Below are 14,691 nucleotides of genomic sequence, written 5' to 3'. Positions count from 1 at the left end.
TCCATTGTCTCCATCCCTGAGTCATTGTCAGTAAAAGGATTTAATATGTTGGTCTTTCGGTTTTATAGACTTTGAAATCTTTTCTAAGAGAAGAGAAATTGTTCTTTATCTTTCTCCCATTACTTGGTAAATAAAAGTCTATTATTGGTGCCTCAGTCTATGTTTGGGGTCATTAAAGAATAAAGATGTTTGTCTTTCTGCATCGGATCTCATGAAATGTTTCCTAAGAAAAGAGAAATTGTGCTTCATTTTTGTCACATTTCTTAGTAAAAATAAAAGTCTATCGATCATTTACATTTTTTTTGCTGTCTATGTTGCTGTTTTGAAATCTTTATTACATTGCAGCCGGCAGTTCCGTGTACGAGTTATTGTATGAACAGCTTCATCAACAGCGACCTGACGTCTTCTGATAACCTCACTGGAGGAGTCTGGAAACCGACCAATCATATTACATCACATCAGCGTTATAAGAGACTCGAAACTCCACACGTTCCAATAAACCTTCCCAACCACACTTCTCCCATCATCTGATTACTGGTACAGCCATCTCCATCCCGTCTTCTGTATATCTGAGCTCCTCCTCTTCACAAGTCTTACTACTGCATTCTGTTTTATCAGATTTACATGTTGGGAGATAAGCGGTGACCTACCTTCATCTCCAATGGCGGCCAATGAGGTGAGTGACTTTCTATTCATTTCCATCAGTGATACCAAATCATTTCAGTATTGTGCTACTAACTCTTACAGTGATTGCGCCGTCATGCGATGCGGTATCCAAATCACATTTATATTAGACGTGTGCGGTTCATTTCTTTCTGAACTAAAATTCAGACACATTTTATTTTTATTTTTTTGTTTTTTCGGATACATCCAAATTTCCAAATTAGAATAGTACCGAATTTGAACGTATCCAAAATAACGAAAAAAAAAAAAATTTGGATGAAATTCTAATTTGAAACGTTTTCGAATTTCCAAAGACAATAAAATAGTATACAAAATAGAGGCATAGAATAGAAAAATAAAATTTTGATACATTGTATACTCATCACACCCATACATTGTACACTCATCACACCCCATACATTGTACACTCATCACACCCATGCATTGTACACTCATCACACCCCATACATTGTACACTCATCACACCCATACATTGTATACTCATCACATCCATACATTGTACACTCATCACATCCATACATTGTACACTCATCACACCCATACATTGTACACTCATCACACCCATACATTGTATACTCATCACACCCATACATTGTACACTCATCACACCCATACATTGTATACTCATCACACCCATACATTGTATACTCATCACACCCATACATTGTACACTCATCACACCCATACATTGTACACTCATCACACCCATACATTGTACACTCATCACACCCATACATTGTATACTCATCACACCCATACATTGTACACTCATCACACCCATACATTGTACACTCATCACACCCATACATTGTATACTCATCACACCCATACATTGTATACTCATCACACCCATACATTGTACACTCATCACACCCATACATTGTACACTCATCACATCCATACATTGTACACTCATCACATCCATACATTGTACACTCATCACACCCATACATTGTATACTCATCACACCCATACATTGTACACTCATCACACCCATACATTGTATACTCATCACATCCATACATTGTATACTCATCACATCCATACATTGTACACTCATCACATCCATACATTGTACACTCATCACACCCATACATTGTACACTCATCACACCCATACATTGTATACTCATCACATCCATACATTGTACACTCATCACATCCATACATTGTACACTCATCACACCCATACATTGTACACTCATCACACCCATACATTGTACACTCATCACACCCATACATTGTACACTCATCACACCCATACATTGTATACTCATCACACCCATACATTGTACACTCATCACACCCATACATTGTACACTCATCACACCCATACATTGTACACTCATCACACCCATACATTGTATACTCATCACACCCATACATTGTACACTCATCACACCCATACATTGTACACTCATCACACCCATACATTGTATACTCATCACACCCATACATTGTATACTCATCACACCCATACATTGTACACTCATCACACCCATACATTGTACACTCATCACATCCATACATTGTACACTCATCACATCCATACATTGTATACTCATCACACCCATACATTGTACACTCATCACGCCCATACATTGTATACTCATCACACCCATACATTGTATACTCATCACACCCCATACATTGTATACTCATCACATCCATACATTGTACACTCATCACACCCATACATTGTATACTCATCACACCCATACATTGTACAATCATCACACCCATACATTGTACACTCATCACACCCATACATTGTACACTCATCACATCCATACATTGTACACTCATCACACCCATACATTGTATACTCATCACACCCATACATTGTACACTCATCACACCCATACATTGTACACTCATCACACCCATACATTGTACACTCATCACACCCATACATTGTATACTCATCACACCCATACATTGTACACTCATCACACCCATACATTGTACACTCATCACACCCATACATTGTATACTCATCACACCCATACATTGTATACTCATCACACCCATACATTGTACACTCATCACACCCATACATTGTACACTCATCACATCCATACATTGTACACTCATCACATCCATACATTGTATACTCATCACACCCATACATTGTACACTCATCACGCCCATACATTGTATACTCATCACACCCATACATTGTATACTCATCACACCCCATACATTGTATACTCATCACATCCATACATTGTACACTCATCACACCCATACATTGTATACTCATCACACCCATACATTGTACAATCATCACACCCATACATTGTATACTCATCACACCCATACATTGTACACTCATCACACCCCATACATTGTATACTCATCACACCCCATACATTGTACACTCATCACACCCCATACATTGTACACTCATCACGCCCATACATTGTATACTCATCACACCCATACATTGTACACTCATCACACCCATACATTGTACACTCATCACGCCCCATACATTGTACACTCGTCACACCCCTACATTGTACACTCATCACACCCATACATTGTACACTCGTCACACCCATACATTGTACACTCATCACGCCCCATACATTGTACACTCATCACACCCATACATTGTACACTCATCACGCCCCATACATTGTACACTCGTCACACCCCTACATTGTACACTCATCACACCCATACATTGTACATTCATCACACCCATACATTGTACACTCATCACACCCCATACATTGTACACTCGTCACACCCATACATTGTACACTCATCACACCCATACATTGTACACCCATCACACCCATACATTGTACACTCATCACACCCATACATTGTATACTCATCACACCCATACATTGTACACTCATCACACCCATACATTGTACACTCATCACACCCATACATTGTACACTCATCACACCCATACATTGTACACTCATCACACCCATACATTGTATACTCATCACACCCATACATTGTACACTCATCACACCCATACATTGTATACTCATCACACCCCATACATTGTATACTCATCACATCCATACATTGTATACTCATCACACCCCATACATTGTACACTCATCACACCCCATACATTGTATACTCATCACACCCGTACATTGTACACTCATCACATCCATACATTGTACACTCATCGCACCCATACATTGTACACTCATCACATCCATACATTGTACACTCATCACGCCCCATACATTGTATACTCATCACACCCATACATTGTACACTCATCACATCCATACATTGTACACTCATCACGCCCCATACATTGTATACTCATCACACCCATACATTGTATACTCATCACACCCATACATTGTACACTCGTCACACCCATACATTGTACACTCATCACATCCATACATTGTACACTCATCACGCCCCATACATTGTATACTCATCACACCCATACATTGTATACTCATCACACCCATACATTGTACACTCATCACACCCATACATTGTATACTCATCACACCCCATACATTGTACACTCATCACACCCATACATTGTACACTCATCACGCCCATACATTGTACACTCATCACGCCCATACATTGTACACTCATCACACCCATACATTGTACACTCATCACATCCATACATTGTACACTCATCGCACCCATACATTGTACACTCATCGCACCCATACATTGTACACTCATCGCACCCATACATTGTACACTCATCACACCCCATACATTGTACACTCATCACACCCGTACATTGTACACTCATTGCACCCATACATTGTACACTCATCGCACCCATACATTGTACACTCATCGCACCCATACATTGTACACTCATCACACCCCATACATTGTACACTCATCGCACCCATACATTGTACACTCATCGCACCCATACATTGTACACTCATCACACCCATACATTGTACACTCATCACACCCATACATTGTACACTCATCACACCCATACATTGTACACTCATCACACCCGTACATTGTACACTCATCACACCCATACATTGTACACTCATCGCACCCGTACATTGTACACTCATCACACCCATACATTGTACACTCATCGCACCCATACATTGTACACTCATCACACCCATACATTGTACACTCATCACACCCATACATTGTACACTCATCACACCCGTACATTGTACACTCATCACACCCGTACATTGTACACTCATCACACCCATACATTGTACACTCATCACACCCATACATTGTACACTCATCACACCCATACATTGTACACTCATCACACCCATACATTGTACACTCATCACACCCATACATTGTACACTCATCACACCCGTACATTGTACACTCATCACACCCATACATTGTACACTCATCGCACCCGTACATTGTACACTCATCACGCCCGTACATTGTACACTCATCACACCCATACATTGTATAATCATCACACCCATACATTGTATATTCATCACACCCATACATTGTACACTCATCACATCCCATATATTGTATATTCATCACACCCATACATTGTATATTCATCACACCCATACATTGTACACTCATCACATCCCACATATTGTATATTCATCACACCCATACATTGTACACTCATCGCACCCATACATTGTACACTCATCACACCCGTACATTGTACACTCATCACACCCATACATTGTACACTCATCACACCCATACATTGTATAATCATCACACCCATACATTGTATATTCATCACACCCATACATTGTACACTCATCACATCCCACATATTGTATATTCATCACACCCATACATTGTACACTCATCACGCCCATACATTGTATACTCATCACTAGGGATGAGCTTCGTGTTTGAGTCGAACATATGTTCAACTTGAACATCGGCTGTTCGCCCGTTCGGCGAATTCCGAACGTTATGGGCCGTTCGCGCCAAATTCGTGTGGCGCTCACGGCCCACAATGCACTGCGTCATCGCAGTGCATTGCTAGCTCATGATTGGCCAAGCATGCACTGTGACCCCGCATGCTTGGCCAATCACAGCGCCAGCAGCGAGGAGAGCCATGATTGGCCACAGGCAGGATGCCTGTGGCCAATCATAGCTCAGGCTGTGTAGTACACGCCCCACACTATATAAGGCCGCCAGCGTGGCGGCCTAGTGTAGTGTGTTGGCGTCTGAAGCAGTTAGTGGGTGTTCTGTGTACCTTCAACACAGTACACACCGATCGTTTTCGGCCGATTTTCGATCTTGCTGTTGTGTAGTGGTTGTTGTCTGTGTGCCCTGACCGCAGTATACACCGCTATATTCACCTCACCTATATAGCTAGTGATCTATCTTTTATAATAGAGCTTGCAGTCAGTAGTGTTAGGAGCTTGTGCGTGCTGTCTGCGTGCTCTGTACCCAGTACACACCGCTATATCCACCTACATAGCTCTTCTCTATTTGAGCCCACTTACCATCTGCAGGAGTTATTGGAAGTTGTGTGTGCCTCCAGCACAGCACAGTGTACATCTGTATATACCCCTTTATCTCTGGTGTTCTATAAAAAAGGCATCTGCAGGAGTTAGTGGGTTTTTTGTGCCTCCAGCACAATATACACCTGTATCTACCCTTTATTGCTGTTCTCTAATAGAGCCATCTGCAGGGCTTAGTGGGTGTTGTGTGACTCCATTACACTGCTGTTTTACCTAACTCCCTTCAGGCCATTACCATGTCTGGAAGGCCAGCAAGGAGAGGCAGACAGGCGCGAGCCGATAAAAGAGGGCAAGCAGGCTCTGTGTCTAGAGACAACAGTGCTGGTCGTGGACGCGGTGCATTGTCATCAGCACGTGGCCATGGGACACGCTTGTCCTTCTTTTCGGCAGCTGGACATGCTGAACCGCAACATGCCAATGACTTGGTAGAGTGGATGACCAAGCCCTCTTCATCCTCCTCATCCTCTCTCACCCAGTCTCAGGGTACTAGCAAAGCAGCTGCCAACGCATCGTCTTCCCTCCTCTCAATGTCATCATCAGTGACTCCTTCCCTAGACCCACCACATCCTCCTGAGGAGTCTCCTGAACTCTTTGAGCACAGTGTTGGGTACATGCTCCAGGAGGATGCCCAGTGTTTTGTGGGCTCTGATGATGACACTCAGCTAGAGGAAGGCAGTAGTGTGAGCGCAGAGAGAGGGGATGCTCAAGAAGGACAGCAATCTGGCAGTCATGTTCCACAAGCTGCAGCATACTGCCAGGTTTGCTACAGCGATGAAGAGGGAGGGGATGATGAGGGCACTGACTCCACGTGGGTGCCTGGTAGGAGAGAGGAGGAGGAGGAGGCACATGTCCAAAGAGGCAGGATGCCCTCCGGGGGCCAGCTTAGGGACAGCACACCGACTGAATCACAACGCAGAGCTCCGCCTGTGCAGGGCGCTGCCTCTGCGTGTTATTCTAAAAGTTCTTTGGTGTGGGCCTTTTTTGAGACGAGTGCATCAGATCGCACCGCTGCTATTTGCAACATATGTCTCAAGCGTATCTCGCGTGGCCAAAACATCAGCGGCTTGGGCACCACATGCTTGACCAGACATATGTTGACCTGCCATGCAGCTCGTTGGCAAGCGTACCTCAAAGACCCACACCAAAGAACAAAGCGGACCTCTCCTTGCTCCTCATCAGCTGGCATCTCCAACCCCACTAGACCTTCAGTCCTCTCTGAAACCTGCTCTGAGAGGAATGAAGGTGTAGAATTAGGTGTGTCACAGCCAAGTGCTTCCGGGAACTCTGCTAGCGGTACACCCACGTCCGATTATAGCAGGCAAATGTCCCTGCCCCAGCTGCTGGACCGGCGAAAGAAGTTCACTCTCAGCCATCCACATGCCCAGCGGTTGAATGCTAGCTTGGCTAAATTGCTAGCACTTCAACTGCTGCCTTTTCAGTTGGTAGACTCGGCCCCCTTCCGTCAGTTTGTACAATGTGCGGTTCCTCAGTGGCAGGTCCCCAAACGCCACTTTTTTTCACGGAAGGCGATTCTGGCATGTGGAAGGCAATGTCCTTGCCTCGTTGGACAGGGCAGTCAGCGGTAAGGTGCATTTTACTGCTGACTCATGGTCCAGCAGGCATGGACAGGGACGTTACCTGTCTTTCATGGCCCATTGGGTCACTCTTCTGGCAGCTGGGAAGGATGCAGGACAAGGTGCAGTAGTGTTGGAGGTTGTTCCGCCACCACGCCTCCAAAATGCTACTATTGGTTGTGACACACCTCTCTCCTCCACCCCCTCCTCTTCTTCTTCCTCCGTGGCCTCTTCCAGTGCTCTGTCCTCAGAACCAGCGGTGCTTCGTAGGCGTTCCAGTGGCTACGCAAGTGCGCAGGCAAAACGATGCCATGCCGTGCTTGCGCTGGTTTGTTTGGGGGACAGGAGCCACACTGGGGCGGATGTTTTGTCAGCTCTGCAGGGGCAGGCCGAGAGGTGGTTGACGCCATGCCAGCTTAAGCCAGGAATGGTGGTTTGTGACAATGGCACCAACCTCCTCTCCGCCCTCCGACAGGGACAACTGACCCATGTGCCCTGTGTAGCTCACGTCCTTAACCTGGTGGTGCAGCAGTTCTTGGGCAGGTACCCCGGCTTACAGGATGTCCTGAAGCAGGCCAGGAAAGTCTGTGTGCATTTCCGCCGATCATTTAATGCCTGTGCTCGGCTGGCTGAGCTCCAAAAGGAGTTGAACCTGCCCAAGAACCGCCTTATATGTGACATGCCCACCAGGTGGAACTCAACGTTGGCCATGCTGCAGCGGCTGCACACGCAGCAGAGGGCCATCAATGAGTACCTGTGCGACTACGGCACCAGGACAGGGTCATGGGAGCTCGGTTTTTTCTCACCATGCCAGTGGGGCATGATCAGGGATGCATGCACTGTCCTGTCACCGTTTGAGGAGGCCACAAGGATGGTGAGCAGTGACAGTGCATGCATCAGTGACACTGTACCTCTTGTCCACCTCTTGGAGCATACGCTGCGTGGAATAATGGACAGGGCACTTGAGGCAGAACAGAGGCAGGAAGAGGAGGACTTCCTTGCCTCTCAAGGCCCCCTTTATCCAGACAGTGTTCCTGCTGTGCCACCCATCACACAGGAAGAGGATGAGGAGGAGGAAGAGGAGGAGGAGGATGATTGTGTCAGCATGGAGGTGGAGGCTGGCACTCAGCATCAGCAGCAGCAGCAGTCTTGTAGGGATTATTTACAGTCTCAAGAAACACGTGGACTTGTACGTGGCTGGGAGGAGGTAGCTGCGGATCATGTTGTCCTTAGTGACCCAGAGGACTCCGGACCGAATGCCTCAGCTAACCTACGCTGCATGGCCTCCCTGATCCTGCAAAGCCTGCGGAAGGATCCTCGTATTCTTTGGATCAAGGAGAGGGACCATTACTGGCTGGCCACTCTCCTTGATCCACGGTACAAGGGTAAGGTTGCCGACCTTATCTTGCCATCGCAGAGGGAGCAGAGGATGAGACATCTCCGGGAGGCCTTGCAGAAAGGTCTGTGCAACGCGTTCCCAGAGCCTGGGAGGTTACAAACTCCTGGTCCTGGACAACGTGTTGCTGAGGCATCGGTCAGAAGGAGCGGTGGAGAAGGTGGCCGTCTGACTGATGCTTTCAGACAATTTTTTAGTCCACAGCCCCAGCGTCTGATTTACATGGTGCAGGAATACCTAGGGGCAAGGTCAGACTTGGACACCTTTCCCACCGAAAATCCTCTGGCTTACTGGGTCTTGAGGATGGATTGCTGGCCAGAGCTTGCACAGTATGCAATTGAGCTACTGGCCTGTCCTGCATCCAGCGTTTTTTCGGAACACACCTTCAGTGCTGCTGGTGGCTTTGTTACCGATCACAGGGTGCGCCTGTCCACCGAATCAGTTGATCGACTGACCTTCATCAAGATGAATCAGTCTTGGATCACCCACAGCTACCAAGCACCTGAAGCTGATGTAACAGAATAATTTTTTTTAACTATCACTTCAAGACTGCCTATGCTGATGCTGAATGACTGTCCTGTTATGTTGATTGTCTATCCTCTTCCTCCTCCTCTGATATGTTGGAAGAACATTTCTGGTTCTAGGTGATGCCTAAGGCGCAATTTTTCTGCCCCTGTTTAAAGGGGGCGTTTAAGTACAATTTTTGATACAATGCTTTGCAGCAGGGCTAATTCCTGCAATCAAACAAGAGTATATGGGAGAGGTTGCAGTGTGGTGGCACCAGCACCAGTGCCTAAGGCCCAATTTTTCTGCCCCTGTTTAACAGGGGCGTTTAATTACAATTTTTGATGCAATGCTTTGCAGCAGGGCTAATTCCTGCAATAAAACTAGAGTATATGGGAGAGGTTGCAGTGTGGTGGCACCAGCACCAGTGCCTAAGGCCCAATTTTTCTGCCCCTGTTTAACAGGGACATGTAATTACAATTCTTGATATAATATTTCACAGGAGGGCCCCTTCCTGTGCCCACCCAGAGTAACGGTGAGGACTTATAGTGTTGTGGCACCAGCACCACAACCACCAAAGGTCAATTTTTCTACCACTGTTCAACAATGGCATGTAATTACAATTTTTGATATAATTGTTCACAGCAGGGCGCTCCAGCGCCCACCAAGAGTCACTTTGAGGGCTTACAATGTTGTGGCAAAACCAACACCTTGTTCCGCCATTTCTGCAGAGCATATAGGACAGGCCCCTACTTTCAAACATCCAATTTACAAACATCTCCTACTTGCAAACGGAAGGAGACAACAGCAAGTGAGATGAAAAAAGATGGACGACAAAACAAATTATACAGGGGTGATAGCCCTTCCCTATGTTTTCCAAAAAGCTTAAAAATAGTTTTTTTGACTGGAGCTACACTTTAAAAATGTATCAGTTGAAAATTACAAACAGATTCAACTTAACACAACAAACCTACACAGTCCCTGTCTTGTTTGCACCGCCTGTATACTGCTGTTCTGAGTATATAGGGCCTGGGGGCCACACGCATTTCCTTTTTTTAATATGGGTACGGGGTTCCCCTTAATATGCGTACAAGACCCAAATAGGCTGGTAATGGGCAGGGAGGGCTACCCATGCCATTTTTCTCAATGATTTTCAACCATATTGCAGGAACCAGATATAACATTAAAACCGCAAGCAGTTTTAAATGGTGTTATTTCCGTTTAATGTCATTTTGTGCAGGGACTGTTCTAAACACGAGAAACACGTGGCACTTCACAGGCATACTACAGACACCCCCCAGGCACCATATTTAAAGGAATATTTCACTTTAACCACTTTAACCGACTGCCGCACGACGATATGCGTCGACAGAATGGCACGGGCAGGCATATGGGCGTACCTGTACGTCCCTGCCTTCCCGCGGGTGGGGGGCCCGATCGGACCCCCCCCGGTGCCAGCGGCGGTCGGTATCCGTGCAGGAGCGATCCGGGATGAGGGGGCGGCCATTCATTCATGGCCACCCCCTCGTGATCGCTTCTGACGAATGGAAGTGAAGCATTGCATCACTTCCTCTCCTGTAATGTAAACACAGGCAGAGGAAGTGATGTAATCTCTCCTCCGTGTCGGTATTTTTCGTTACGGCACCGAGGAGAGAGGATCGGTGAGTTGCACCAACACGACACTACACAGTAGAACATGCCAGGCACACTCACACCCCCCCTTCACCCCCCCGATCACCCCCCCAATTACCCCTGCCCCCCCAGTCACAGTGACACCAATTGCATTTTTTTTTGCATTGGTGTCATTTGTGACTGTAATAACTGTTAGGGCAGTTAGGGTTAGCCCCCTTTAGTTCTAATGTACCCCCCTAACCCCCCCAATAAAGGTTTAACCCCGTGATCACCCCCGTCGCCAGTGTCACTAAGGCTGGGTTCACATTGCAGCGGTTTATGAGAACGGATGTGATTCGCACCGCACTGCAGTGCAAATCACATCCGATCTCTGTGTGATTCGAGTTTGCAATTCGCGCCGCACCCGCCACAAATTCGCACGGGACCCTTTTTTTGGTCCGCAGCAGAATCGGATCGCATGGGTGTTCACACCATGCGATCCCAGTTTGCAGATCGCACTGCGATATGCGAACTGATCTGGAGGTGTCATTAACATTTCACTGACACTCCCAGCAGTTCGCATAGGGCAGTGTGAACTGCCGCCGGGAGGCATGCAATGCGGGAACCCGCCGCGGATTTGTGGCGTTCCCGCATCGCTCCAGTGTGAACCCAGCCTAATAAGCGATCGTTTTTCTGATCGCTGTATTAGTGTCACAGGTGACACTAGTTAGGCAAGTAGGTATTTAGGTTCGCCGCAGCTTTTTATAGCGCCAGGAACCCCCATATACTACCGCATAAAGCCCCCTGATTGCCCCCTAGTTAACCCTTTCACCAGTGATCACCATATAACTGTTACAGGTGACGCTGGTTGGTTAGTTATTTTTTTATAGTTTCAGGGCACCCGCCATTTATTACCTAATAAAGGTTTAACCCCCTGATCACCCGGCGGGTGATATAAGTTTGAGTGTCAGATAAGGTCTGCATCGCCCCAGGCAGCGTTAGGTTAGTGCCAGTACCGCTAACACCCACGCACAAAGCATACACCTCCCTTAGTAATATAGTATCTGATCAGATCTATATTAGCGTCGCCAGCAGTTTAGGTTTCCCAAAACGCATTGTTAGCGGGATCAGCCCAGATACCTGCTAGCACCTGCGTTTAGCCCCTCCGCCAAGCCCAGACCAGCCCACCCAAGTGCAGTATCGATCGATCACTGTCACTTACAAAACACAACACACATAACTGCAGCGTTCGCAGAGTCAGGCCTGATCGCTAACAGTTTTTCTTGTAGCGTTTTGATACAGTCGCTGACAGCCTAGGTGCTTTTTTTACCTGTGAGTCTCACTAGTGTACCCCTAAATTTAGGGGTGTCTACTTTCCAAAATGGGGTCATTTGGGGGGGGGGGTTTGTGCCATCTTGGCATTTTATGGCCTTCAAAACTGTAATAGGTAGTGAGGAGGCGGTGCTTGGTTTTCGGGGCCCCGTACGCGGCTAGGCTCCCAAAAAGTCCCACATATGTGGTATCCCCGTACTCAGGAGAAGCAGCAGAACTTATTTTGGGGTGTCATTTCACATATGCCCATAGCATGTGTGAGCAATATATCATTTAGTGACAACTTTGTGAAAAAAAAAAATAAATAAATAAAAGTTTGTAATTTTCCCGCAACTTGTGGCAAAATATAAAATATTCCATGGACTCAACATGCCTCTCAGCAAATAGCTTAGGGGTGTCTACTTTCTAAAATGGGGTCATTTGTGGGGGTTTTGTGCCATCTTGGCATATTATGGCCTTCAAAACTGTAATAGGTAGTGAGGAGTGAAGTCAAAAATTTACGCCCTTAGAAAACCTGAAGGCGGTTCTTGGCTTTCGGGGCCCCGTACGGGGCTAGGCTCCCAAAAAATCCCACACATGTGGTATCCCCGTACTCAGGAGAAGCAGCAGAATTTATTTTGGGGTGTCATTTCACATATGCCCATGGCAAGCGTGAGCAATATATCATTTAGTGACAACTTTGTGAAAAAAAAAAATTAAAAAAAAAAGTTTGTAATTTTCCCGCAACTTGTGGCAAAATATAAAATATTCCATGGACTCAACATGCCTCTCAGCAAATAGCTTGGGGTGTCTACTTTCTAAAATGGGGTCATTTGTGGGGGTTTTGTGCCATCTTGGCATTTTATGGCCTTCAAAACTGTAACAGGTAGTGAGGAGTGAAGTCAAAAATTTACGCCCTTAGAAAGCCTGAAGGTGGTGCTTGGTTTTCGGGGGCCCCGTACGCGGCTAGGCTCCCAAAAAGTCCCACATATGTGGTATCTTCGTACTCAGGAGAAGCAGCAGAACTTATTTTGGGGTGTCATTTCACATATGCCCATAGCATGTGTGAGCAATATATCATTTAGTGACAACTTTGTGAAAAAAAAAAAATAAATAAATAAAATTTTGTAATTTTCCCGCAACTTGTGCCAAATATAAAATATTCCATGGACTCAACATGCCTCTCAGCAAATAGCTTTGGGTGTCTACTTTCTAAAATGGGGTCATTTGTGGGGGTTTTGTGCCATCTTGGCATTTTATGGCCTTCAAAACTGTGGGTAGTGAGGAGTGAAATTACAAATTTATGCCCTTAGAAATCCAGAAGGCGGTGCTTGGCTTTCGGGGCCCCGTACGCGGCTAGGCTTCCAAAAAGTCGACCACATGTGGTATCCCCGTACTCAGGAGAAGCAGCAGAATGTATTTTGGGGTACAATTCCACATATAACCATGGCATGTGTGAGCAATATATCATTTAGTGTCAACTTTGTGTAAAAAAAAAAAAAAGATTTTTTTTATTTGTCATTATTCAATCGCTTGAGGCAAAAAAATAAAATATTCAATGGGCTCAACATGCCTCTTATCAATTTCCTTAGGGTATCTACTTTCCAAAATGGTGTCATTTGGGGGGGTTTTGTACTGCCCTGCCATTTTAGCACCTCAAGAAATGAGATAGGCAGTCATAAACTAAAAGCTGCGTAAATTCCAGAAAACGTACCTTAGTTTGTAGATGTGACAACTTTTGCGCAAACCAATAAATATACAGTTATTGACTTTTTTTTACCAAAGACATGTGGCTGAATACATTTTAGCCTAAATGTATGACTAAAATTGAGTTTATTGGATTTTTCTAATAACAAAAAGTAGAAAATATCATTTTTTTTCAAAATTTGCGGTCTTTTTACGTTTATTTCGCAAAAAATAAAAATCGCAGAGTCAGTCAAATACCTTTAAAAGAAAGCTCTATTTGTGGGAAAAAAAGGACGCAAATTTTGTTTGGGTACAACATTGCATGACCGCGCAATTACCAGTTAAACAGCGCAGTGCCAAATTGTAAAAAGACCTCTGGTCATTTACCAGCAAAATGGTCCGATCTGAAAGTGGTTAATGATCACTTCTCCTCCTCTCTTCCCTGCAGACATTCAGCG

At 45.5% G+C, this 14,691-nt stretch overlaps 1 protein-coding gene across 1 annotated transcript in view; it reads left to right on the top strand.

Moving 5' to 3' along the window:
- The first annotated feature begins 448 nt into the window (after window positions 1–448).
- Window positions 449–14,691, top strand: part of LOC143973622 (cytosolic phospholipase A2 gamma-like) — a 204,966-nt gene continuing 190,723 nt past the window's right edge. Inside the window, exons 1-2 of the mRNA XM_077474477.1 lie at window positions 449–537; window positions 619–676. Coding sequence (XP_077330603.1) covers window positions 662–676 — 15 coding nt within the window. The 5' untranslated portion in view covers window positions 449–537; window positions 619–661. The remainder of the gene's footprint in view (window positions 538–618; window positions 677–14,691) is intronic.

The sequence above is a fragment of the Lithobates pipiens genome, unplaced genomic scaffold (assembly GCF_037356315.1).
Source record: "Lithobates pipiens isolate NorthernLeopardFrog02 unplaced genomic scaffold, aLitPip1_a1.2 Scaffold_87, whole genome shotgun sequence".
In the NCBI taxonomy this organism is placed as follows: domain Eukaryota; kingdom Metazoa; phylum Chordata; class Amphibia; order Anura; family Ranidae; genus Lithobates; species Lithobates pipiens.
Note: the sequence above shows the minus strand (reverse complement) of the source record. Positions and strands in the feature narration are given on the sequence as shown.